Below are 25,489 nucleotides of genomic sequence, written 5' to 3'. Positions count from 1 at the left end.
TATTAGACTTCCCTAAAATGACTGCTCCTCCATATGTTTCCTGCTCCTCCACACCACATGGGACAGACTGGTCATCAGGCTCGCCTACGCAACGCTGCGTCAAGTTACTAGTGACAACCAGGGCGGTGCCGGAAGTAATCTGATTTACCCTTCAGAATTAAAGCAGGGTTTGCTCACCCTGGTAAGTAAGATTAAATTGAGATGCACACGATAAAAACCTAATTACAGCAGTTCATTAAGTGAAAATGGTATATTAAACTAGAGCTACCATGAAAAAAACTGAATTCCAAAATTATCAGCAACACATTGTTGTGCAAGAGTTAGTCAATACTGACACATTTTCACACTGACATTGATAAGGGAATTACCTTAGTCTTTAACAACAGCCCCATACCAATTTAACATTCTAACAATAATGCTAAATTACTCTACCAGCAAATATGAAAAGCATCAAGTGGGCTACATATATAATTATAGTCTGACATCAAAATGACAAAAAAAAAAGTAAAAAATGAAACCTGTTGATGCATGTTAGCTGTTTCAAAACCAAAAATGGTGTTACAGCATATAGATTAGCCCTTGACAAATTACATTTGTATAATCAGAGGGTGTTTGATACAATTTTAAGCTCTGCTGACTGTTTGGGACCCATGTCCAGTCCAGACCCACTCTGCTTTTCACCTTTATGCCACCAACATAGTTGGCCCATTCGGGGTTGCCACATCCACATCCACTTTAATAACCACACAGCCCACATTTAACTCATATGGAGACACACATGGACATGTTGACTGGGCTTTTACCGTACCACTTTGACTGGGAGACAAATCTCTCTCCTTCTTAACCCAACCAGTCGAGGCCGATGGCCGCCCACCCTGAGTCCGGTTCTGCTCGAGGTTTCTGCCTCTTAAAGGAAGTTTTTCCTTGCCACTGTCTCCTAGTGCTGCTCATGGTGGGATTTGTTGGGTCTCTCTCTGTAAATACATATTTTAAAGAGTACGGTCTAGACCTGCTCTATATGAAAAGTGCCTTGAGATGATTGTTATTGTGAAATGGTGCTATATAAATAAAACTGAATTGAATTGAAAAAAATTGCTAACCTCTTCACAAGAATATGGCTGATAAATTATTTAAATAAATATACACGTAGCCTATAATACATGACCAAGTGAAGGTACTAACATCAACTAAATCATATTCAAATTACCTTGTGCAGTGTTTTACTTTGAAAGTGATGATCGGAAGCTCAATATCTGTGTCTAACTTGTTTCCAATCCCAAATTGTGTGTCAGGCAGATGGCGTTGTGCGCTGCTCAGAGCCAGGAGGCACTTTACTGGCGGCGCACAGTGCCGGCGCGTCGATCTTTCGGACAGCCCACTGGTCTCTCTCTCTCTCGCCACTTTTTGGACGTTTCTGTGTTTGACTCTGGGTGTGGATACTGAGGATCGGGACTTGGTGGACAATCGAATTGATTTTAGAGAATACCTGATGCTACATGGCCATATGAGCGCATCGGGAGCGCAGGACCTCTCCCCTTAGAAGGTAAGGTGTTTATTTCTCCCCAAACACACACGCACATCAGGCTGAGGGTACCGCCGTAAACCTGCGGCTGCCGCCGTCCATTAGGTACCGTTATTGCCAAATCCAAACCGTTAAGTCTTGATGCTTAGAAACTCACTGTAATCATTTAGCACAAGCGATTCACGATGAACATCGATTCACGATGTTGGAAAAGAAAGCACATCTCCCTGCTGTCGCTACAGCACTTCATAGCGTCCCTGGATGCAGGTGAATTTCCGTGTGTCTACAAGAACGCCCCGATACTCGTAGCCTACATTATTTGCAGGGGCTTGCTGTTTGGCGTCTAGAACGAGACTGGATCGGAATTTTTATTATTCATAAAAACCTACCAATTAGGCCTACTCAATACTAATTTCATCTACGCAATTTCAAATAATAATAAAAATGTCCATTACCGAAGTAATGATGAAATATCTTATAAAACCCAGAGTTTCTCAGTCTTAAACAGAGAAAGGAGCCTTTTTTAATCTAAGAAGCTGTAACTATATAATGTTTGGTGTTTCTCTATCAATGACTGACTTACATAATAAATGTCAAGTTTGAAGATCAGATTTCGTATATATTATTGCTGTATCTTTTTATCCTTAAGTGAAAAAGAATATCAAAAAAATCATGAGTAATTTATAATTAATTAGCAAGGCAATATTACAAAACAGACAATGTGGGTTTGTCTCTGTGTTTCAGACCCTCAGAATGCCTGAGCATTCCTGGTTCACTCTGAAGATACTTAATTAATTGCAAATTTGTTTGGTCATACTGTATGTGCCATTTAAGTGGCTTCTAAATTGATGAAGATGAAGTAAGTAACACCTGTAGTATCAAATAATCTTGAGGACTCATATTGTGGAACCTCCTTAAGTCGAGTTTAAAGGGGTGATTTAGTACTGCATTTCCAAAATATTGGCTTGGAAAGTCAGTGCAAAAGTAAGTGCGACGTGGATACTGCTTCAAATATGCTGGATCCTGGTTAATTCCATTTACAGTGGGGGAAATAAGTTTTCAACACACCAGCACCTGAAATTTAGACCAGCTATTGGTATTAACTCAATAAAAAACATAGTTAAAGAAATTGTAACATTCTAATCCATAAAAAAGCTATCCACAATAAAACAGAATTAATAAAATGGAAAAAGCATGAAAATAGCTGATTCCACTGATTAGTTTTCCTACCTGTGCTAATTAGAATAAGTTAGGTTAGTGCATGCTGGAGGGTTAGTACCAGAAAGGTTGCTAACTGCCTGAATGCAAGTATCATTTACCAAGCTGTCATGCAAGAAATATGATGGGTAGAGGCAAAGAGCTTTCCCAAGACCTTCACAACAAAATTGTTGAACAGTCTCAATGCATGATGATAAAGGTGTTGGAATGGCCCAGCCAATCATCAGATTTAAACCCCATAGAACATTTGTAGAAGTAACTGAAGATCAAGAAATAGATACATTTCAGTTAGTGTGTTCAGTTTTTTCTTTTGTCATTCAGTATTATTGCACATAACTTTCTTATGGCTTGGAATGTTACGATTTCTTTAACTGTGTAGTTTTATTGAATTAATACCAATATCTGGTCTAAATTTCTTATGGATGGCTACATTGGAAATATGTTTAATGAAAAAAATGCTAGTGTGTTGAATACTTATTTCCCACACTGTATGTCTTTAGTTTATAGTCTCCAAGCCCAAACTGAGAAAACCTTGATGACATCACTGTAACATTTTCTCAGACTTGGCAAAAGTAATGCCCTTTAAGGATGTCATTATTTCAGTGTATAGTGATCTTGCATGTGTTTTATTAAGCTCACTCTTACTTACTTAAGTTTTACCCTCAGTCCCACTAGTGGTTTAAGTTGTAGTTTCAGCATGGCTAACTGCAGATTATATAATATTTTTGATCTAGTCTGGTGTCATTTTAATATCACAGCCAACTACTGTTCAGCTTTAGAAGTGTTTTAATTTGATGTGTTCACGTCTTGTCTACAGGCTGGGGCTCAGCCACTTGTAGAGAAACCCTGACCTGGGATAAAATCCAGATGAAGATGGAATCATTTATCCTCTGCAGGGCTGTCCTCATCTTCCTCATGCTTCCCTCTGTCCAGGTACTGAAAATGGCTCAATGGCGGATAGATGAATGGATGGATGGATAGATACCAGACTATCCTAGTTAGTGAATCTGACATAATATAAACTGGTCAACATGCAGGCCTTTTGAAAGAAAAACAGGATGCTTGGTTTCTTATGGTAATGATGATGTATGCAAGCGGTTACAAACCATAAGACTGTCATCCTACAGTATAGGATATACCTTGACTGTCCTTGGAGATGTTACCTGAGCCATGGTTTAGTGAGGCAATTCAGTGTCTTGAAGCTGTATTTCTGAAATACACAAACAAAATGAATTATTACTTTTCTGCCTTAAATCCTTTTTGAGGCAGAATCCAAGTGTTGATTTGAAGTTCCTAAATTTATGTTCGACAGAACTTTTAAGTCCTGCATCCCTGAAGTTCCTCTCTCATTTAGCTCAGGAGCAAAATAACTCATTTAGGCATGAGCAACCAAGAAACAGATGTTCTACATTACCTCCTAGATGAGAAGTATTTAAGATAAATAAGGTGGCCTGTGGGATCTCCTGACTGCTTGACAATAACATTTGCTGCTTCACTTATGACTTCTGGATCATCAGCAGAAGTTGCAGGTGGATCCATGTTAGATACAGGCCCTCCCTCTCTGACAAATAGACCCTGTTGGGAATAAAAGAATGGAACCATCTAGTTTAATTGCAGATATACCTGAGGACAGTTGTGTTATCAGTCCAAAACACTGACTTGTCCAGCTGCTGCTACTCCTTTTGAAGCACTCAATCCATTTGGGGAGCAAGTGATGCTGTTGTGAGCTACAGGCTTTTCCAAGTCCTGGGGTTTAATGCAGCAGTCCACCTCGAACCCACTCATCCTTTGAAAGTTACTCAGTTAACTCTACACAGAACAGCTGTTTGTCACCCAGTTTTGAAGACTGGATCTGCCTTTGTCATGGGGTGCAGTCAAATCCTTTCTCCACATAATAGTTATGAATGAAGTCACAAGATACAAAACAAAGCAGGTGCATTTTGAAATGTCTGTGTATGAGTTTCTAACTCCTAACTGAAAATCGGTGTGACCTTCTAACAGAACTCTTTTACCACAGATACAATAAAATTTTACTTAGTCATTTATTTTATCTTAATTTTTAAGTGCAAACAATAATCAAAGTATTACTCAGTAGCCTACTGTGCAAACAGAGACTGACCAAATTTTTCTTCAAGCATGATACAGAGCTTAGAAATGGTTAGAACTACACAGCCCAGCCAAAGAGGTCATGTTCTGTGACTGTGTCTTTGCATACTGCTCATGTTAACTTCGATGTATGGCACTATTCTCTTGCAGTGCTTATTGTTTGTGTCTTGTTTCTGTTTGTCATTGTTTATTTTTTCTACCACGTATCCAAAATGTTGCCACACAAATGATTCAAAAGTGGCGGGGGCATCCTCAAGGCAAATGATGTGTTCAATTTACATTGGAGGTCGGAACTTGGAGTGACATCATCTACGAGTTTATGGCCTCAGGAAATCAAGTCAGGAAAACCGGGAAAACATGAATGCTTGCAGGAAAGCCTTAAAGTTGCTCTTTCAGAGTACTTGTTCAAAACAAATCTGCACTCCACTTGAAGAATATCTCAGTTGTTAACATTAGATTTTAATGCAAACACTTCAGAATGTTCACAGTCACTCAAACTGTTTGTAAAAAATGCAATGTTAAGCCATGATAGCAAACCAATTCAAATACATCCCAGACTAGCCATTGCCACTGCTAGCCACTGTTAGCAATACCAATTGATAATAATGCTCTACACAGTATTTTGCACATATAAACAGTGTAGCAACATGTCCACAGATAAAAATTTAACAGTACACTGTGTATGACTGACTCTATGTTAAATAAATAAGACAGAACTGCTATAAACAGTAAAATCACTCTATCACTGCTATTGATGCGATTAGCAACCATCTTGAATTCTTATGTCAGGGTTGGCGGGGTTTCTCCAACTTTCAGAGTTGGAAATCCAACTTCAGTTCCGGTCATACCCGGTTTCAGAAACAAATTAAAAGGGGGGCATGACAATTTTTCAGGGGGGCACACTTTTTCAACTTACATTTTATTTGCTTCAGGCTGAACAATGGCCCTGTAACCACTCCTACAGTGCTGAGAAATAATTTTTCTCTCACTAAAAAAGGGGCAGTTCATCCCAAAATCTAAAAAACAAACAAAAAACAACAGTGTAGTGCTGTGTCCATTTTTCAACTCAAACTTCAAACATTTTTGTCAAGAACAGTGAGGGCAGTTGGTTCACAGCAAGGAACTGCATGACATCAATAATTGCAGACAGATAATATCTGTTGTGCTGCAGTTGATAGGTGTTAATTAATGTTGAAATTTCCTTGTTCGTGTGAATTTGACTTTCCTTGTCCCTCCACAAGGCCTCACAAGTCAGGTGCTCTTTGGATGCAGCGTGCTTGTTTAGTCCCTTTCCAGTTTCCATTGTATGCTTCCAGTCGTGGAAACCAGTTAAACTGAAAGCTGGATCACTGTGTCTGGGTCCCGGTCCCTGAAACATTCTGCATGGGTAGCAGTATGCAGCATCTGCTTGAACTGAATACTCCATCCAGGGAAAGCATCCATACCAGGAACTGCAGAATGACCTTTTTTTTTCCCAGAGAAAAGATGCACAGGAAAGCTCTGCATAAGTGGTCTTTGGGGCTTTTCTGTGCCAAGGTCACTAGCCTGCAATGGCCTGTTGCTGTTCCTCGCAGCTGTAATGTTACCTTGAACCTCGGTGTTGTTGTTGTTGTTGACGTCATCACTCACATGTCTTCTATGCAGATGAGTTACACTGCTCAATACTGCTCCTTGTTCTCCCTAGCTGCCGTAGCTAACCCTCCTAGTATGAAAGTTTACTCCAGTGTTACTATTGACTTCAGTGCTTATGTTTCCAATAGAAGTGAGTGGCACTGCTTCCTGCTCGCTCCTGTTCGCATTGTCATTTCTTGTCATCCTATTTTTTTGGGAATAATTCCGGATATCCATAATAATGTTAACGCCTCAGCGATGGTGGCTATGGATGAATGACTCTGCGACCGGCTCCCCTCTATCTGTAATTGGCTAGCACATTGTCTTCATTCGTTGGATTGGTTGAATTGACCTTTCGCAAAAGTCCCGCCCCTTTAGTTACTGTTGCTAGCCTGTCAAGCTTCTTGACCTGATGGAGTAGCAATAGTAACCGTTGCTAGGATGTATGATTGGACAATGACCAATTGGTTGGCGGGCTTATGATCGACAAATCGAGATAGGAATAATAGAGAGATGGCCACTCCTGGGTAAACCCCCCCCCCCCCCCCCAAAAAAAAACTGCTTCCAGTCCAGGGTGGGCACGGCTGACTCTGCGGGCGGGCACAGCCCCCCAATGCCCGCCTATGCCGCCGGGCCTGGTTCCAGTTGAAACTTCTAGGAATTTAGGAATTCCGACTTTCAAGTACAACTGGACCATACCATAATTTATCATGCTGTCTCGCAAGAGAACTTTTCACCTAATGAGAAATATTGTCATGTTTTAATATCACGAGATCTTGCTGCATGAGATTTTGTCCCACCCCCGTTTATCAGGAACCTGTACCTTGGGAAACATGGCAGGGATATCAACCATAACTTAAACAAGATCTTTCCTGAACTAAACAAGGACCCCTATCAGAGAGTAGGTGAGATCTGGTCCCTGCATGAGCTTACAGTTCAATGATGTTCCTTTATGTGTGGCTCCACAGTCTAACACAACCCTTTGCTTTCCCTTAGTGTGGTGATGCACTCCATGATGGGGGATGTACCACTCTTGTTCCAATCAAAACAGTGGGTACTATTTCAGCATAGCCTTGGACCAGAATATCACTGATAAATGAGGTGTACTCCTCTTATCGTTCCTATCAAATTTCCTCCTCAAGCCTTAAAGCTGCTATTCTGAAACACAGTGTTGCATAAATGCACAATATAATAATTGGAAAATCCAATTTACGCTCGTTGTATGGGGGCACCACCATCCAGTTTGGGGTGGAAATTGGGGATATTAATTTTGATGTCAGTATTCTGCATAAATATCCACACTCCAAATTTTAATCAGTCTGATATCTAAGATTATGATTTCTCAATCCAGGGATCCGGCTCACCATTGCAAAGAAACACACAAAACATATGCATTTACAATTTCTTGATTACTAAAGTGAATATATAGAGTGAAAACGTGAAAAAAATAAAAATAAAACAGAAACGTAAGGATGATCAAACCAGCATGGTGAACTAACAGCAGGTAAAATGAACTGAGTGATCTGGTGGAAGCAAATAGCTTTAGTCTGTAACTGTAATCTATTTGTCTATCGATGGCAGCATTTAAAGTTTACTTATTTTATCATCAACTCTTGTCATGAGCAAAATGTTAAGACGGGCCTAGTTAAGCTTAGACATGGTCAATAGGTGACAGTATGGTTTCATGGCAAATATCTGAATTAATTCCTCATATTATTATCTTAGCTTAGCAACATTGTAGAAAATTCTGATTTTCACCGGATTACCTGTAAGCATTTGATCAATAGAATGGTTTGCTTTACAAAATGGTCAGACAATGATTTCATATAGTTTAAAAGCTGAGGAGAAATGTGGCAAGGTTCTGGTCTGGATAACAGGAATGTGACATAATTTACAATCTCCTTTGCTTTCGATGGACCAGCATCTGAGGCTTTACTGTTCCTGTTAGGTCGGAAATCCTGAATGTTGCCAATAAGTGAATCAGAGTGAATTGTAACTTAACCTTTTTTCCTGCAGATGAACACACACAATTTTTAGGCTATTTCATCACAAGGAAGGATGGCATGTCCAACTCATTCATATACATGATTTTCAGTGTTAAATTGGTGCAACCTTGAAGAAATGCAGGCAGTCACTCATGTTGTCGGTTTTCACTTACAAAAATCTGGATCAAAATTTAGGAGGGTCGCTATCAAACACAGGAATATTTCTCATTGGCAAAGCAGATGGTAAATTTTGCTGAAGCAACAATGCAATGAGGTAATTCTAGTTGCTAGGTTCAGATGCGATTCATGTCCTGTTTGTTGAGCATCATGAACCACTTTTGCTATTTGTGTTTGGGTATCACTTATTACTGTGTGGGGGACTGATGGTCTGACATCAGCTTGTGTTACTGCCATATTTTAAGGCCTAACAATCACAGCCTGGACCCCAGGGTGAGATTCACCCCATTTTATTACTTTTTCTGGGACAAAATTACCGTCATAAGGATTCAGCCTGATTGTTCTTTGAGCATTGTGGCTTTCAAAATATGATTTCATTCCATCTGATGCTTTAGAACTACACTTCAAATTGATTTCGAGCACACTGAGTTTTGTATTGGCTGCTGCCAGTTCCGTTTCCAGAGCCAACTGTTCATTTCCCTTATTAGTTCCTTCTTTCTACCTTCTAATGGATGTTTCCTTTTCAATGCAGCCATGCACTCCATAAGTGTTGCTTTATCAGATTATCATATAAGCAACCTTTTACATCTTCAGTAAATTGCAAAACATGATTGTTTTTGCATGAAAATATTTATTTTGTCTTTCAGCTTAAGCCTCTGGCAATTTCAGATTTAAGATGGATTCATGCATGTCATTAGCTTCCACATTACACTTAATGAATTTATCAAACTGAGATTGAACTGAGAGTTGACACTGTCAGTGGAATCCATCAAGACACACACTTGCTCTATGTAACTCTTGGCTGTTTACATTTCAAAGACCTCTTTTCTTGGCACATTTTTGCATAAAATGCCAAGCATTTTACAGTAAATTTGACACACTTTTTCAGAGGCTATGGACAGAGTATCACTTTTGTCCTTTCATGCTTGCTCTCACTGCAGTGGCTGTCAGCTTTGTTGCTTAACTTGATCTGACTTGTCCAAATTAAATTGTTTGCACAGGTTGAATGGCTGCTGGGCAGAGTAGAGAGCCTGCTGGAGACTTTGTACATGAGTATGAACTGGGGACAATGTCACCTCCTTATATGAAGCAATACTGAGCACAGTATTTTCTTTGGCAAATATAGCAACTACTTAATCTCCATGATCAACTTGAAACACATTTTGAATCAACATCATGACACTCATGTTTCTGTGATGGCAATACTGTAAAAATTTTTACCACAGGATGGTTAGAGGCTTGAAAAATAACATCATCCAGAATAATCAAATGCTTTTGATCAGGAGGGAACAGGTTTTCATCTTCAAAAGAATCTTGCTGTCCTTTGACAAATTTTATATTTTTATTCATCTTTTGCAGTTCACTGTACATAGGTTGAAAATAAGTATAAATCCACACAATATTTTCAGGTACAATATTCATAACTTGATCACAGTTTTCCAGTACATTTTTTTTTACAAAATAGGCTTTCCCACACCCGCTCAGACCCACAATTAAACATGAAAAAGGAAAGATAAATCTGGGTTCAAATTCTATTTCCTCCATAAAGGCTGAGTTTGACATTTTATTTTATTTTTTACAACAGTCTAACTCATACGCCACCCAAAACTTTTTGTTAAATTATGTTTTTCAGCACAAAGTCCTTTTTATATGTAGTGCCTGATGCTGTGTTGAGGGATCTCGATCACCCCCTTCGTGAGAATTGTGTAGTTTCATCTTTAAAAGAATCGGGTAGTCCTTTGACAAATTTTATATTTTTATTCATCTTTTGCAATTCACTGTACATGGGTTGAAAAGAAGTATAAACCCACACAATATTTTCAGGTACAATATTCATAACTTGATCACAGTTTTCTAGTACATTTTTACAAAATAGGTTTTCCCACAATTAAACATGTAAAAAAGAAAGATAAATCTGGGTTCAAATTCTATTTCCTCCATAAAGACCGTTTGTGACATTTTATCAGCATAACGGTCAAAAAGGGCCAATCTGTTTTTTCCCCATGTTTAGAGCGTGCTGGATAAAGATTTTTTGTTTGTGCATCACCCATTCTAGCCACTGAATTGAAGTGTTTGAGAATCTTTTATGCCGATGTTTGTAGTTGTCGGGGCACGGTATGGCCAGGGTTTTAGGAGGCAGGTAATTGGTGTGAAACACCTTCATGCTGGCCCCGGCGATGGTGATGGAACTTAAAGGGTCTACGCCTGTCTCGCCTAAAAACTGTTCCCTGAATTTAAGGCAGCCCTTGGAGAGAATGTCAACGTCATTTTTACAGTAACGCACGACTTCCTCCCTAAAGTTAAAGGTCCCTTGACTGACCTCACCATACCAAGCGTCAAATTCTTCCCACTCGCGCACCACCATGTGTTCTACACCGTAATCAGAGGGTGGAGGGTAGTGTCCTACGTAGTTGATGCGATTTTTTGAGCTGAATTTGTGAGGGAAATACCTCTTGGTCTGGTCGGTGAAACCTAAGGCTTTGGGCATAGCGTTAAAATGCATGGGAAGGAATGAAAGGGAGTCTATGAATTTGAGGTGGTAATCAGGTTCCTCAGAGCTGAGGATTTTACTGCCGTTCATCAGAACCTGCCGGGGTGACGCACCCTCTGTCAGTATACCTTTTAAAACCAGGTAGCTGTCAAATCCTCTAACGTTGTGGGCTATAAAGACATTGTCTGTATTGATTGCTCCTAAAATGTAAAACAAAGTTTTTAACGCAACTGGGGCCATAAAACACCTTCTCTACACCTTTCAGTGTTTTTGCATGCACTAAAAAGGGGATGTGCTTGCTGTTTTCACCCGCAAATGTTTCAAAATTTACAGTAGTTTACAGTAGTGGGTATAGGGGCAATTAAAAGTCTTGTAACAATAATCACAGACAAATGACGCACCCAGAAAGGCTTTGGGATTTTTTATCCCATAGTAGTGGTTTTGTAGTAAAAATAGAAACAGAGGCTTGGAAGGATTTGAGAATTTTGTCTCAAAACGAGAGAGGGGTTTACTGTGAGATGTTCTGTAAAACACCACAATTTTGCGTCCTAGAATACTCTCAAATTTGTCGACATCACTAAAAGTGTCGGGAGTCTGATCATTTGGCGTTGCAAGTCCCTCCCCAGACTGTCGCACTCTCTATCTGTGAGGGTGGGATGGATAATGTGAGCTAGGCTGATGGCAAAACAAAGCTAATCATTTCTGTTGTTTACCATAAACAAGCGGCATCTTTTTTTCCTGAGGATTTCACAGTCTAAGGTTTTCTCCAGCCTGCATTTGGCACCCCCTCTGGGGTTCTGCGCCTGTACTATCCGATCAAGAAATTCTTCAAAAGCCAGTAGAATATTTTCACCTTGATTGTCCATGGTGACTGCAACATGATTGCGTACAATTTCACCCACCACCATTGGGCACATATCCAGGGGTAGGAATGGCAAAGGTGCGTCTCATTCTTAGCATGTTAAAGCGGTTGTGCTTGGTTGTTGTAGTTTCTCTGCTCCTACTAAATCTCTCATCCTACTCTGGAATGGGATGAGGAGGCTGTCCCCCTCCTAACCCCCCACCTTGCTGTTGTGTGGGGGAGCTCTGCGTCTGTGTATCTGTGTGAGAGGAAGAGGGGGGAGAGAGAGGCACATCTTGATCACTTTGCGGGGGGAGAGCGGGCGGAGGGGTTTGATTCAGGCTCTGGAGGGCATTTTCTATGGTCTGCAAAGGGTCAGGTCTGTAACTGTTTTGTCCAATTTCAACTAAGGAGGTTTCAACGGTTTCATTTAGTAAAGATTCGTTTTGTGGGGAAAGGGCCAGTAGAGAGATTTCTTCGAGGGTCTGGAGAACATTTTCTATGACATGCAAAGGGATGTAACTGTTTTCATCTTGTGCGGCTAGAGGGGGTGAACTGAGGTTTAGGAGAGCATTTTCTATGTCATGTAAGGGGTCACAGTTTTAACTTTCTTGTCCGATTTCTGCAAAAGAGGCTTCAGCGTTTTCATCTAAGTAAAAATTATTTTGGAAATCTAGCGGAATGGTACGAACCCCTAAAGGGACATGGGGAAAAAAAATACAAATGAAACGTTTCCAGTGAGCACAAGATACTTTCTCGTGCGCACCAGAAAGTATCTTGTGCGCACCAGAAAGTATTTCATGTGCTCATGGTGTCTGGGAGACCATCCACTGCATTTCGGTTTGGTGTTTCTGTGTCAAAATGACAGTACAGGAGTTAGTTTGGCTATATTTTAATCTGGGACTTCATTATAAGGACACTGCTGCTTTACTTGCAAGTCATCACAGTCATATTATGTCCGAAAGAGATTTAAAACGAATTGTGAAGTCTTGTAGTCTGTTTCAGTGCAAGGGATACATAACTTTAGATTGTATAGTTAATTTCATTCATGAACAGTTACAAACATCTGGCCAACTCTGTGGGTATCGGTGGATGTACACAAAATGCAAGAATAATGGAGACGGTTCCATCGCCGAAGCTATTTTGCAAAAGGGCCCAATTATATTTGGCACTTGGACTCTTAAGACATTTGGTATCTGTATCAATGGCTGCATTGACGGCTTTTCCCAGAAAATTATCTGGATGAATGCATTTACCACCAGCAGTGACCCACAAATCATCGGAGGCTACTACATGGAGGCAGTCCAGAGATTAGGTGGCTGTCCAAAGATTGTCAGAGGCGACCGGGGCACAGAGAATGTTAAAGTCAGAGACTTTCAGCATTTTCTTCGTCGCAATTGATGATGGTTCTGCCAGTGACAGCTACATTGAAGGGGCAAGCACAGCAAATCAGCGAATAGAGAGTTGATGGGGCTTCCTCAGAAGGGAATCAATGGAATTCTACATCCCTCTGTTTAATGATCTGAAGGACCGTGGCTTGTTCGATGGTGCATATTTGGAAAGAAGTCTAATTCAGTTCTGCTTCATGGGAATCATTCAGGTACAAATGTATCATATTGTTATGTAAAACCTACTTTCATCTTAACTTGTGTCCAACAAATGTTTTTTGTTGTTGTTACATTCTCCAATGAGCAGCTGTCCACCTGTCTTAATCACTGTCATTGATGTGGTGTCCTACAATAATAATTCATAATGAACCACGAAAATGGCTCTAACAGGGTTTTTTGAGCATGCAGGCGCCGTGCACCAGTCTGCCATATCATCACATCATATCATTGTTTGTGTTCACAAGTACAACATATTTTGCTTATTTTCCTATCATTTCTCCTTCATCAGAAAAGTCAGCATTTAACACAATTTATTTCAAAACTTATCTAAAGCCCACATGAGAATTACAAATTGCATATCAATTAACTTGTTTTCTTACTTTCTAATATACCGTTATTCCAGGATGAATTAGATGAGACCATCCATGTGTGGGATTCACATGTCATCAGACCATCGAAGAATGACAGGGTACCCAGTGATGGACCTTGAATCATGTACATGTTCCCAGAACTCTACACAAGTGATGACCGCATTTCCCCAGTGGACAGAGCTGATGTACAGTTGTGTCAGAGTAACTGCACATTTCGACCAGCAGTGCCATGTGACACAGACATCTACAACATCTGCAACATTCTGATGGTGGAGTCACAGCTGCATCTTCCAGCTGATGCTTATCAAGCATTGATTTGTACCTGCATTTGGGGAATGAGATAAGATCCGCTCTCTAATTTGAGATGGAACTACATTTGTATCCATCTAAACTGAACACATGATCAGACAGGTCTTCTGCAGTCCACCAAGCTTTATCCACCAAACATTCTCAGTTGTAAAGTTTTCCCAGGAACTATGTTGAAGCCATATTTTGAATTTTGGATTATTTCTTATTATCTAAGAAAGGCAAACTATTGTCCCTGACATCTTCTCTGGTGAACTTGATGTTCCTGTCCAATGAGTTAATGTGTTCGGAAAAAGCTTGCACCTCTTTGGTTTTGATTTTAACCCAAGTGTCATCCACACACCTGAACCAATGGCTCGGTGTTGTTCCTTCAAAGGAGTTCAAAGCCTTGCACTCTACCTCCTCCATGTATAGGTTTGCCACAATGGGGGATACTGGTGAACCCATGGCACAGCCGTGTTTTTGTCTGTAAAATTGAGTAAAATTAAGTGGAACATGAACATCCGCAATTCTCCGAGCCAACCTTTCATGTTCATGTTGTACATGAAAGGTTGGCTCAGAGAATTGCGGATTACAGAAACCACCTACGGTTTAGTCTGAGATGCAGACAACAAAGGCTTACACCAACTAGCCTACGCTTAAATTCCACTATGAGAGGGCATAGAGTGGAAAAAATCATAGAAAAGGCAAAAAACCAACTTCTGAATGAACAAATGAGACAAATCAATTTCACAATTGAAGGGCTGAAGGAAAGCTGACCAGTCATTACAGAAACTGACATCACTCCTACCTGGGTCCATCATGGAGAAAGTTGTGGATTTTACCCAAAAAGCCTAATTATCTCAACACAATAAAAGTAAAGAAAGACAAACCAGGAAATTTCACAACCTACAATCTCGAATTAAGGACAAAAACACATAAATACTCTCCTGGAGGCAAAAAACTAACATTCCTGCACAGAGTGAAACACTAAACAGATGGGTAAAGAACTTGGCAGACAGAGAACTTACCCACCCAGAGAAAGACGTCCTAGCCAAGGGCTTGAACTTTGCCGTGACACCAAAAGAGTTACCCATAGTGGATTTGATAACAGCTACGGAATCTGCTATAAAGAAAAACAACCTAACTGGAACCGAAGCTGAACAGCTAAGGTTAAAAGTGTCAGCAACATTGTCCAAAGCGAAGGTCCCACCCTCCAACCTCCCCATTGAGGAGAGGAAAGCATTAACAGGACTGAGCAAAGACCAAAACATCACAATCCTTCCAGCAGACAAGGGTAGATGCACAGTTGTACTCAATACAACTGATTACCATGCCAAGATCACTGCACTACTCAATGACTCCAACGCATACGAAACTCTAAAAACAAGACCCCACCAGTGGGTACAAAAAGGAGGTTATGGAATATCTACAGCAATTACAAAAAGAAGGCATTATTGACAAAGCACAATACTTCTGACTTTATCCACAAGACTCAATTCCCTGCTTATATGGACTCCCCACACACATTTGCCAACTTCTGGAAATGTGCCTGAACACCACGTATTTCCAGTTCAATGGCAAATTTTACAGACAAAAACACGCCTGTGCCATGGGTTCACCAGTATCCCCCATTGTGGCAAACCTACACATGGAGGAGGTAGAGTGCAAGGCTTTGAACTCCTTTGAAGGAACAACACCGAGCCATTGTTTCAGGTATGTGGGTGACACTTGGGTTAAAATCAAAACCAAAGAGGTGTGAGCTTTTTCTGAACACATTAACTCAGTGGACAGGAACATCAAGTTCACCAGAGAAGATGTCAAGGACAATAGTTTGCCTTTCTTAGATTGTGATGTATACAGAAAACCCACACACACACAGACCAATATCTCCTTTTTGACTCACACCACCCTCTGGAACACAAGATTGGGGTTATCAGAACTTTGCAACACAGAGTTGATAATGTACCCACAAGCTCACAGGCCCAAGGGGAGAACACAAGCACCTGAGAGATGCCCTCAGAACTTGTGGTTACCCCAGTTGGACCTTTTTGAAAAATGCAGCTGGTTCCAGAAAGAGAACCAACGATGTGGTAGTGAAAGAAAAACAAAACAAGAGAAACAACATAGTTATCCCATATGTGTCTGGGGTATCTGGAAAAACTCAGGAGGATTTTCAACAAACACAGTATCCCTGTGTATTTCAAACCTGGCAACACACTCAGACAGAGACTGGTACATCCTAAGGACAGCACACCACACACCCACAAAAGCGGTGTATGCAGTCCAATGCTAGGAGGAATGTGAAGACCTCTACATTGGCGAAACAAAACAACCACTACACGAACGCATGGCCCAACACAGGAGAGCGAACTCCTCAGGTCTGGACTCTACCTTCTGTTTACATCTAAAGGAGAAAACCCACTCATTTGAGGACAACAAAGTCCACATCTTGGACAGAGAGAACAGATGGTTTGAACGAGGAGTAAAAGAAGCCATCTACGTAAAAGTAGAGAAACCATCTCTCAACAGAGGAGGAGGTCTAAGACACCACCTATCTCCAATTTACAATGCCACCCTTTCATCCCTTCCCAGGAGACTCAACGATTTAGCCTCTAGGAAAAACAACCTTTCACATGTGGCCTCATGTGACTCCAACGACTGTCGTTATAACACAATGGGGCACTAACGAAGTCGAAACTAACGTTTTCTACCAACGACTGCCACCCTAACAACTGTCGTTGACACATAGAGCGCAAAGGATCCATGACATTATCGGTCTTGTGAAAGCCCCCACAGAGGTTAAGTACCTGGGTCTCCACACCAAAAATCAGTTGGACCAGTCCCATCATCCATCATCCTGGTCAGATGCGAACACGAACTGGTGAAGCCTTTTGGATGAGAGGTGAAACGTCTTCCTAGACTACAACTAAGTCCAGTTGCTTTCGATTAAAACTTCCTTGAGATTACTATGACCTGGATGAATGAGAATATTCACAGGTATTTACATCTCTTGACCTCTTGCAACTTAACTATCAACCCTAATTCAGCAGATAAATATTATAAAAATATCTAAATAATATTTATTTTGCAGGCTTCATATTCCTAATACATTTGCCACTGAGTTAAGACAATAGATTTATCCTCAAAAATCACTGATTCTAGTTGTTGAATTTCATAAGAAGAAAGACAGATAAACAATGTGGCTGTAAGACTAAGATTATTTTGGCCAGATCCACAAAGAATGAACTGCGCCTGCTAATTGCACCAGAATTGTGCAGTATTTGCACCCAAAATCTGTCAAATCAATCTAACACAGATTTGTCTAAAATGAACATTGAAAAGAGCACAAATGCCCTACACTGCATGTCTTTAATTAGCAGAAGTGTGCACAAACAAAGCTTTCCACAATCACAAACCAACTATCATGTATTTGTGCTATTGTAGCATTCTACATCTATAACATAATCTACTGAGATTTTCCTTCATAAGTACAGCTATTAGTATGACTCAGGAAAGTTTGATAAATGTTAGATAAATGTCTGAATCATACAATATTGTTGTTCAGGTGTCACTGAATGTATGGATTTCACAAAAACATCACCCCACCCCAGACTTCACCCTTAATATCAATCAATGTAAATTCAGTATTTACAGTATATATTGATAACAGAAATGTGGCAGAAGATAAATTACCTTCATTGGCCTCTCATCTGTGGGCTCGAAGTCCACTGATGCATCAGAGAGAAGTATGACGTTGATCTGGTGATAAGTGCCGTGGAGCCCTCCCATTTCAACCCGCCGGGTGGCTTTGACTGCATGTTTATTGCCAACAATATCAGGGCCTGCTGTGTCTCTGTTGGCAGGAGTTTGTTCCCCGAGCCTGTCTCTTACTCTCTGCATGAGAGCGGACTTCACTGTCTCCACTCCTCCTGACTTTTCGTTTGTCACAGTTCTTTGACGACAAAATGCTCTGAGTGCTAGTCTGTCCCCATATCGTTTAATATACTGTCCTAACTCCTAATCTGTCATAACACCTATGATGTTAATGTCGTTCTGTAATAAGCAAGGCACACGTCAAGAACGTTAGCTAGCATCATTAGGCTAGCCATGTATTGCTTACTTTATGTCACTAAAGTTAACATTTATCTTTACCTTATCATCTTTTAGTTGGTTGATGACACTATCAGGTATATTTCGTGTTTTCAGGAAAGAGAATAAGTCCACTTCTGCAGCCATTCTTTGAGATTAACGATCTTAATGAGCCTAGAGGCAAATGCACAGGAAGCACAACTACCTGTGCTTAACCTAAGGTATCTTGTGCTCACTAGAAACGTTTCATTTTTATTTTTTTTCCCCCATGTCCCTTTAGGGGCTCCGTAGAATGGGGACCGAGATAACACTTAATTGGTCTACAGCTATTTCTGTATCAACAGAAAGAAAGAAAATAAAAATCACACTCTTCCTACCAGTTTCACAGACTATTGCATTTTTTCACACAGGGCTGAAAAGGAAGAAATAACAGTGTGTACTACATTACAGAGTAACTGCAGAGTCGTCAGATAATGCTGATGAGCGCCGTTGCAGGGCTTTCAGACTCTCTGCTGTTGGTGGCCAGCCGATGATTGAGGAGTACTCCATATGGTTCCGTTTAATCTTTGCCCGCTTTCTGTAAACAAAGATGATGAGATGAGATGAGAAAAACATCACTTGATAATCCTAAATGTATAAACATAAAAATAAAAACAAAAACAAAAACACACATACCGTTAAACACACAGGATAGCCATCTCCTGACGATGGTTCTCTGGATCCTGCGACGTCTCGCAAGGGCCCTTGAGAGAAAACTATAAGTCCAGAGGTGGAAGGACCCCGGGTAGGGGAGGGGGGAACCGCTGCAGAGGGTGAGGAGGGAGCTTCTTACGGGAGAAACCCATGGAGCTATCACAGAGCGGAGCGCGGGAGTTTCCGCTGGGGCTCTTGCGGGTGTTGATGTCAGAGGTCCTGTAAATGTCATTGTTAAATTAAAAAAACGTCAGAATCATTCATAACAGATTTGCAAAACAATCATACTAAAAACAAATGTTTCATGGGGCCTGATGAGTATAGCCACAAACCAATGACAATATGCTACGTCATCATAGGATATGACAACGTCACCCCGTGATCTGGGGGTACGAGGAAGTTGTAATTTCATGTGGATGTTGTGGCGCGAAGAGACAACATCATCTCGAGTTTTTAGAATTACTTTTCATGTGTAGAAGATAAAAAGGGCGAACTTACCCGATACACCTGGTCTCGGTCCTCCCGGTTGATTTGTACGTCTTCTGGAGAGCCTGTTTACCTGGGGACGGGCTTTCCCCTGTGGCCATGTCGGTGAATCTTCTGCCTCGGCAGACAGCCTGCTTCCCCGCGGATGAGCCACCCTGGGCCGGACGGTCCCCTCCTGGCGCACTGCCAGATCCCGGGCCTCACTGGACGGTCTGCTTCCCCGCGGACGGGACACTCGCCATCGGGGAGCCTCCATATGACACCCCGCCGTCAGGTTTTCCACCTCTTGGATGACTTCAACCCGTGAAGGGACAACGTACTCAGGGGGGGGTTCAGCGGGACGCACTGCTGATTCCTCAGCTTCTCGGATGTCAGCCAACACCCCGGTGAAACTGTCATTGTGGTCCTGTAACCTCTCCACACAGACTTTTAAATCTGATTCTGGCCCTGCTTATATATGTGTTATGTGTGTTATGTGTTTTATGAAAACAATTGAAATATGGTACCTATATCTGACTGCGTGGGGTTGATTCCAAGTAACTCTGCAGCATTAACTTTAAAGATAAAGAAGAAAATCATGATTAAAAAATGATCAAATAAATAATAAAAACAAAACTTTCTTGTAAGTTAACTAAATGCTTACCGGGATACCTCGGTGCGTGGTGAACCTCTCCAGTAACTTCTAAAACACACAGCAAAAATAATATAATAATTTTACTTTCTACAAATATTTTAGGATTGCAAAGTTTGGTTTTACCGGTGGTCATCTTTGCTAGTCTTGCGTGGTCTCTGCAAATGAAGCTTCTGCCGCACTCAGCAGCAAGATACATCCCTCTCATGTTAGAAACAATTGTCTAAAGATTTTTTGATCTTTACATCCATTATGGTCAGTTAGCTCCTAAAGGTTCACATGGTTCGCACAGTTCCTAGAGTGTTAGAAACAATTTATCTTTTTTGTCTTTTTTGATAGTCACTGGTAGGACAATGTCGTAACAGGATGCTTGTCAAAACCGCCAGTCATCTCACCATCTCTGTCACAAAAGTCCCTTCTTGTTTCTTTCTATTTTTTTATTCTCACATTTTAATTTGACCTTTGCCCAAGACCCTCGTATAATCAGTTTGCTGGAATTTGCAGAATTCATAAATTGATGGATGCTCATTGAACCAGCAAATTATCTCATCATCCCTGTCACAAAAGTGCTTTTTCCACCTTTGACCTTTAAGAGAAGCTGATTTGGAAGGGTCATTTTTAATATATGCAAAGACAACAGTAGGAGCTGTCAAACTGTCAACCAGTTTGATGGATTGTACCCCTTCTCATTTTTTGAGTGATTGCATTGTGTGCCATAAAAGTAATAATCACAACATCATTGGTTAAACATGCTGCAGAATTGACAATAAAGCTGACTTTGACTTTGAAGAGTGAGGGGATTTTAATTTAAATTTACTCATCGTCCCAGAGTCAGGGCAAAGCCATTAACAGACTGTAGGGATGGTAAAAAGAATAAATTCAGAACAGGATTACAATTGTTTTCTATATACAACTAAATAATGTTTCTAGAGTAGCAACAGAAATGTTCACAACAGCAAAGTCACTTGAAAGCAAAGTCACTGGAAAGACATCTAAAATGTCAGGGAGGTAGTTTGTCTTAGTGAGTTTGCAGGAATATGTCAGTTTGCATGTTCTCCCTGTGCCTCTGTGGTTTCTCTCCAGGTACTCCGGCTTCTTCCCACAGTCCAAAGTAATTCACATTACACAACTGGTGACTCTAAATTCCCCGTAGGTGTGAATGTGAGAGTGAATGGTTGTTTATCTATATATGTCCGTCCTGTGATGGACTGGTGATCTGTACAGGGTGTTCCCCACCTCTCGTCCGATGTCAGTTGGGACCCTGAATGGGTAAGCGGTATAGATGATGGATGGATGAAAATATTGCTTTTTTGTAAAGGCTTGTTGAACAGGTGGTTTGATAAAGGACTTAATGGCCTTTACTTTTTATTGCACTTAAAGTAACAAGCATAACTGTCAAGTCGAATTGTCTTAAATTAACTTGGTTCATCGCAGCTGCTCTGCTCAGCTGATTGCTGTGTGCGTGTGTGGGCAAACATGCCTCCACAAGTAAAGCAATGTATAGGAAACACTGGACCCGACCCTAGAATGCCATTGGGAGCTCATTTCAGTACTTTGACTTTTTGTTTTCATAAAATTTCACTTGGATTGTTATCAACAAAAACTCGCCCAAGAACACCTAGAAAGATACTATAATTACATAAAATTCTACCAATTTTACTGAGGGTTTGTAATTAGATAAACGCAACATCCTTCTCTGCATGCAGTGGCACCTTAAACCCCCAGCATCCAACAAGCATGGAGGTCAGTTTCTGTGAGCCAGTGTCCCTCTCTGCCTTGTTGGGGTCCATGCTTCCCTCAGTCTCTTCCTCATCTTCCTGTAATCTGGTCATTAACCAATCATGAAAACATCTGGGCCCAGGGCTGGAGGAATTTTTGTTTTCTTGTTCATTATTAAGCCCTGTTGTTTTTAATCATGTTTTCATACCTTCACCATAGGATATGTTTTTTCTGTTCATGTAGTCTATGATTAAATTAGCATTAAAGCATTAAAAGATCTTTTTATTTAACAGTGTAACCCCCACCCAAGAAACCAAACAGAAAACTTTGTAACTCAGCCATACTTTGTTCAATCAGCCCCAAATTTCACAGTGATGATAAAGGTCCCGGCATGAACACACCCACATGTGACTATTCAGAAAAAGTTATAGCACCACCTACTGGCCACAGGAAATGACATGTTTTAGATTTTGATGCCCTGTTACTAGCAGGTTCATGTGATCCACTTCAGACTTGGTCAGGAGGGCATGTCTGTGGTGCCGTCCTGAATACATCTACATTCCTATATTCAGGTATAGTCATAGTGCCACCTATTGACAACAGGAAATAATGTGTTTCATCAAGTAGGTTGATCTGATTCACCTCAAATGTGGTCAGACAAGCCTTAAATAATGGTGACTGTGAGTCTTCATGGGACGCCCTTGCTGAGCTGCATCATTCGACCTGTGGGGACCCTGCGGCCGAGGGTCCCCCGACAGGTGCAGGGTGCGAGGGCCTGGTCAATGCTGCTTGCAGCTGTAATTTTTTAATTATTATTAACAAACTATCTAATTTTCATCTGTACAGAACAACAAAAGAATTACCACCACACTGCAGGTTAGGCATTATAAGCAGGGCCAGAGTCAGACACTTTGTTTTCCTAAAAGCCTATCATGTTCATGTTTTTTTGGTTTTGGTGTGGTTGCTTTTTTATTCCTTGCCCACTACTACTGGAATTAATTATTATATAACTAGGGCTGAACGATTTATTGAAATTGAACCAAAATCGCAATTTGAACTAATGCAATTTGCAAAGATTATTTTTACAACATAGAGTGGACGAGTGGTTACACTTTTTTTTAGCTGCTTCACAGTTCACACAGAGCAGGAACAACAGCGCGACAGGCTGTAAACTTTACAATCAGATCTTGTCTTAAAATGACCAAATCACAAAACTAAGTGTGAAATTAGATACTTGATGAAAATGCAGGGCAGAGCGACAGCGCGATGCAGGCAGTGTGAGTTACTCTGATTCTCAGTGTCAGGTGAGTTCTACCTGCTGAGAGCTGCATGCCCACCGTGAGAATGGACACAGCTAAAGCTGAAGCTACTGGTGTTATGACAACTTAAAAGCGGCTGATGGTGTCAGAGAGAGAACTGAGCTGTGACCAAGACGCCAACTTTATGTCTGCAGTGTTTCTGCTGTAGGCCATACATTTTGTAGCGGCAGCTTGCCATGGGAAAGAAGAGAAAAAGAGAGAAAATGGTAGAATGAACTAGCTAACATTAAGTTAGATTTGTATTTTGTATTTTCTACCAGGACAAATCCTGTAGAGTTTTAATCAGCTGTGTCAGTCTCTACCGGCTCTCTGTGTGCCTGTCTGTCTCCTGTCATTTCCCCTCAGTGTATCAGCATTTGAAAAATCACCACAGGCAGCAGTTTGACCAATGTAAAGTTACTGCAAAGAAGGAAAGAGAACATAGTGCTACTGTTTGTTCTGTGAGAACTGTTCTATGGTTCATTATGTGTATGTTCTATACCATTTATTGTTAGAATAAATACATTGTGGAGTCATATATTTTCATTCTCATCCTTGGATTAGTACATAGAGCAGTTAATATTTCAATGATCTCTTAGATGGTGATGATCCATCACATGTTTTACATGTGCATATGAATCCTGGACTGAAGCTTGACTTTCAAAAATTATATCGCAAATCAAATCACAATATTGTGATTACATTTTTCCCATAACTGTGCAGCCCTCAAACTTGAACAGTTGTTCAATTTTTGTGTTTTCGTTGGATGTAGCTAGCAAGAGATCCTGTGAGACCCGCACCATGGTAAGAGCAGTTATATTGCCGCCATGTCTTTGTGAAGGTGAAAGAAAAAAAACTGGGAAAATGTGTTGATTTTCAGAACAGACAGAGAGCTCAAGCCTACTGTCCACCTTGGTTTCTTATATTCAGGCTTCCACTCTTTAGAGAGAATGGATGAGCTTAGTGTGAGGATCGGATGCCAGTGGGACGTGGGAGACTGTGGCTTTTACTGTCAGACTGGGACTGTCTCACATCAGAGTCCTCTCTGCTTTCCATGTGGACAAACAGAGGAGTGAGGCAGGCCCATGGGCAGTGGTGTGTGTCTCACAGTGAACAAAAATGGGTGTAATCCAATTCTCTCCTATTCCTGCTCACTTGGCTTTGAGCATCTGACAATCTCGTGCCTGTCATTCTGCCTTCCCTGGGTTGGATATGTATGCATATCATCACGGTCAGATGCTGACACAGCAGTGACAGAGCTGCATAGTGTCCCATGCTGGCACTGGGGCAGCTACCTGGACACTGCTTTTGCTGTGACTGGAAAGATTTACAAGACGATCCTTTAAAAAGTTCTGCTGAACCACTGTCAACATAATAAGGGTTAGGACTGTGGACCGTTATTCTCTATCTGAGGAAGGTTACGAGGCTAGTTCTCTCCCATAAATTAATTCTCCTTCTTCCCCTAGTTATTATTACACCAACCTCTCGACAAATCCTCTAGTGTGTGTCACCCCTGCACATACTGCAAAATATGAGTATTTGGCAGATAACTCCTTAGATCTTGATTTATGTTACTGAATGTGACATCCACTGATAGAAGCAACAGAAAGGGAGAATGTTCATGTAGAATCATTTCTGCCTGATGACTCTGTCAGCACTAATTAATTTGTCCCCTCCCTGACTATGTCCCCAGTCCCGTTGATTATTACCATGGAGCTCTTGCACCATCTGCTTCTTTTTCTCATTTTAATTGTAAATGAAGAGAAAAACACTGACACCCTCCAATCTCCAAGTTCTCTGTGTAAAGCATACTGCTGACAGTGTTAAGAGAGTGCACAGCTACAGTGTTCTGATGTGTGAATGATGTGCAACTGAGTTGTGTGTTAAAGTTGCATTTAGTAGAGGATTATTCACAAAAACCCATGTAGTCATTGGAAAAGAATGCATAATGCAGAAGCTGTCTTTTAAAAAACTTTGGATCAGTCTGCTTTCAGAAGCCCCTTCATGTAGAATATTTTATTTGATTACATCACCTTTCACATTATTCTGGCAACATATATTTTTGTAGAAAAATGCGGCAATCACAATGAAAATTGCATATCTTGTGTGTTGTTTGTATTCCATTTGTCTCATGGTCCCAGAGTTAGCTTAGTAGGATGGATCAGGAGTAGGGTGATGTGCATTGGTATGCATTGTTGTCAGCTCTTTTGTCTTTTTTGTTAGTTCCAATGGGTGTCAACAAGGTACAACATTTTTCAATCCTACATGAAGGGCCTCTAAGATTAAAATTTATGTTGGCACTATCTTTATCAGCCCATTAGTATACACTTATTACTCTAATAGGGATGTAACAATA

At 40.7% G+C, this 25,489-nt stretch overlaps 1 protein-coding gene across 4 annotated transcripts in view; it reads left to right on the top strand.

Moving 5' to 3' along the window:
* The first annotated feature begins 1,216 nt into the window (after positions 1–1,216).
* LOC108880498 (ADAMTS-like protein 3) overlaps positions 1,217–25,489 on the top strand; it is a 247,289-nt gene continuing 223,016 nt past the window's right edge. For all 4 annotated transcript variants that reach the window (XM_018672035.1, XM_018672037.2, XM_018672045.1 and 1 more), the window contains exons 1-2: positions 1,217–1,543; positions 3,558–3,673. In XM_018672035.1, coding sequence (XP_018527551.1) covers positions 3,608–3,673 — 66 coding nt within the window. In that variant the 5' untranslated portion in view covers positions 1,217–1,543; positions 3,558–3,607. The remainder of the gene's footprint in view (positions 1,544–3,557; positions 3,674–25,489) is intronic.

This window comes from Lates calcarifer, unplaced genomic scaffold (assembly GCF_001640805.2).
Source record: "Lates calcarifer isolate ASB-BC8 unplaced genomic scaffold, TLL_Latcal_v3 _unitig_950_quiver_259, whole genome shotgun sequence".
Taxonomy (NCBI): domain Eukaryota; kingdom Metazoa; phylum Chordata; class Actinopteri; family Centropomidae; genus Lates; species Lates calcarifer.
Note: the sequence above shows the minus strand (reverse complement) of the source record. Positions and strands in the feature narration are given on the sequence as shown.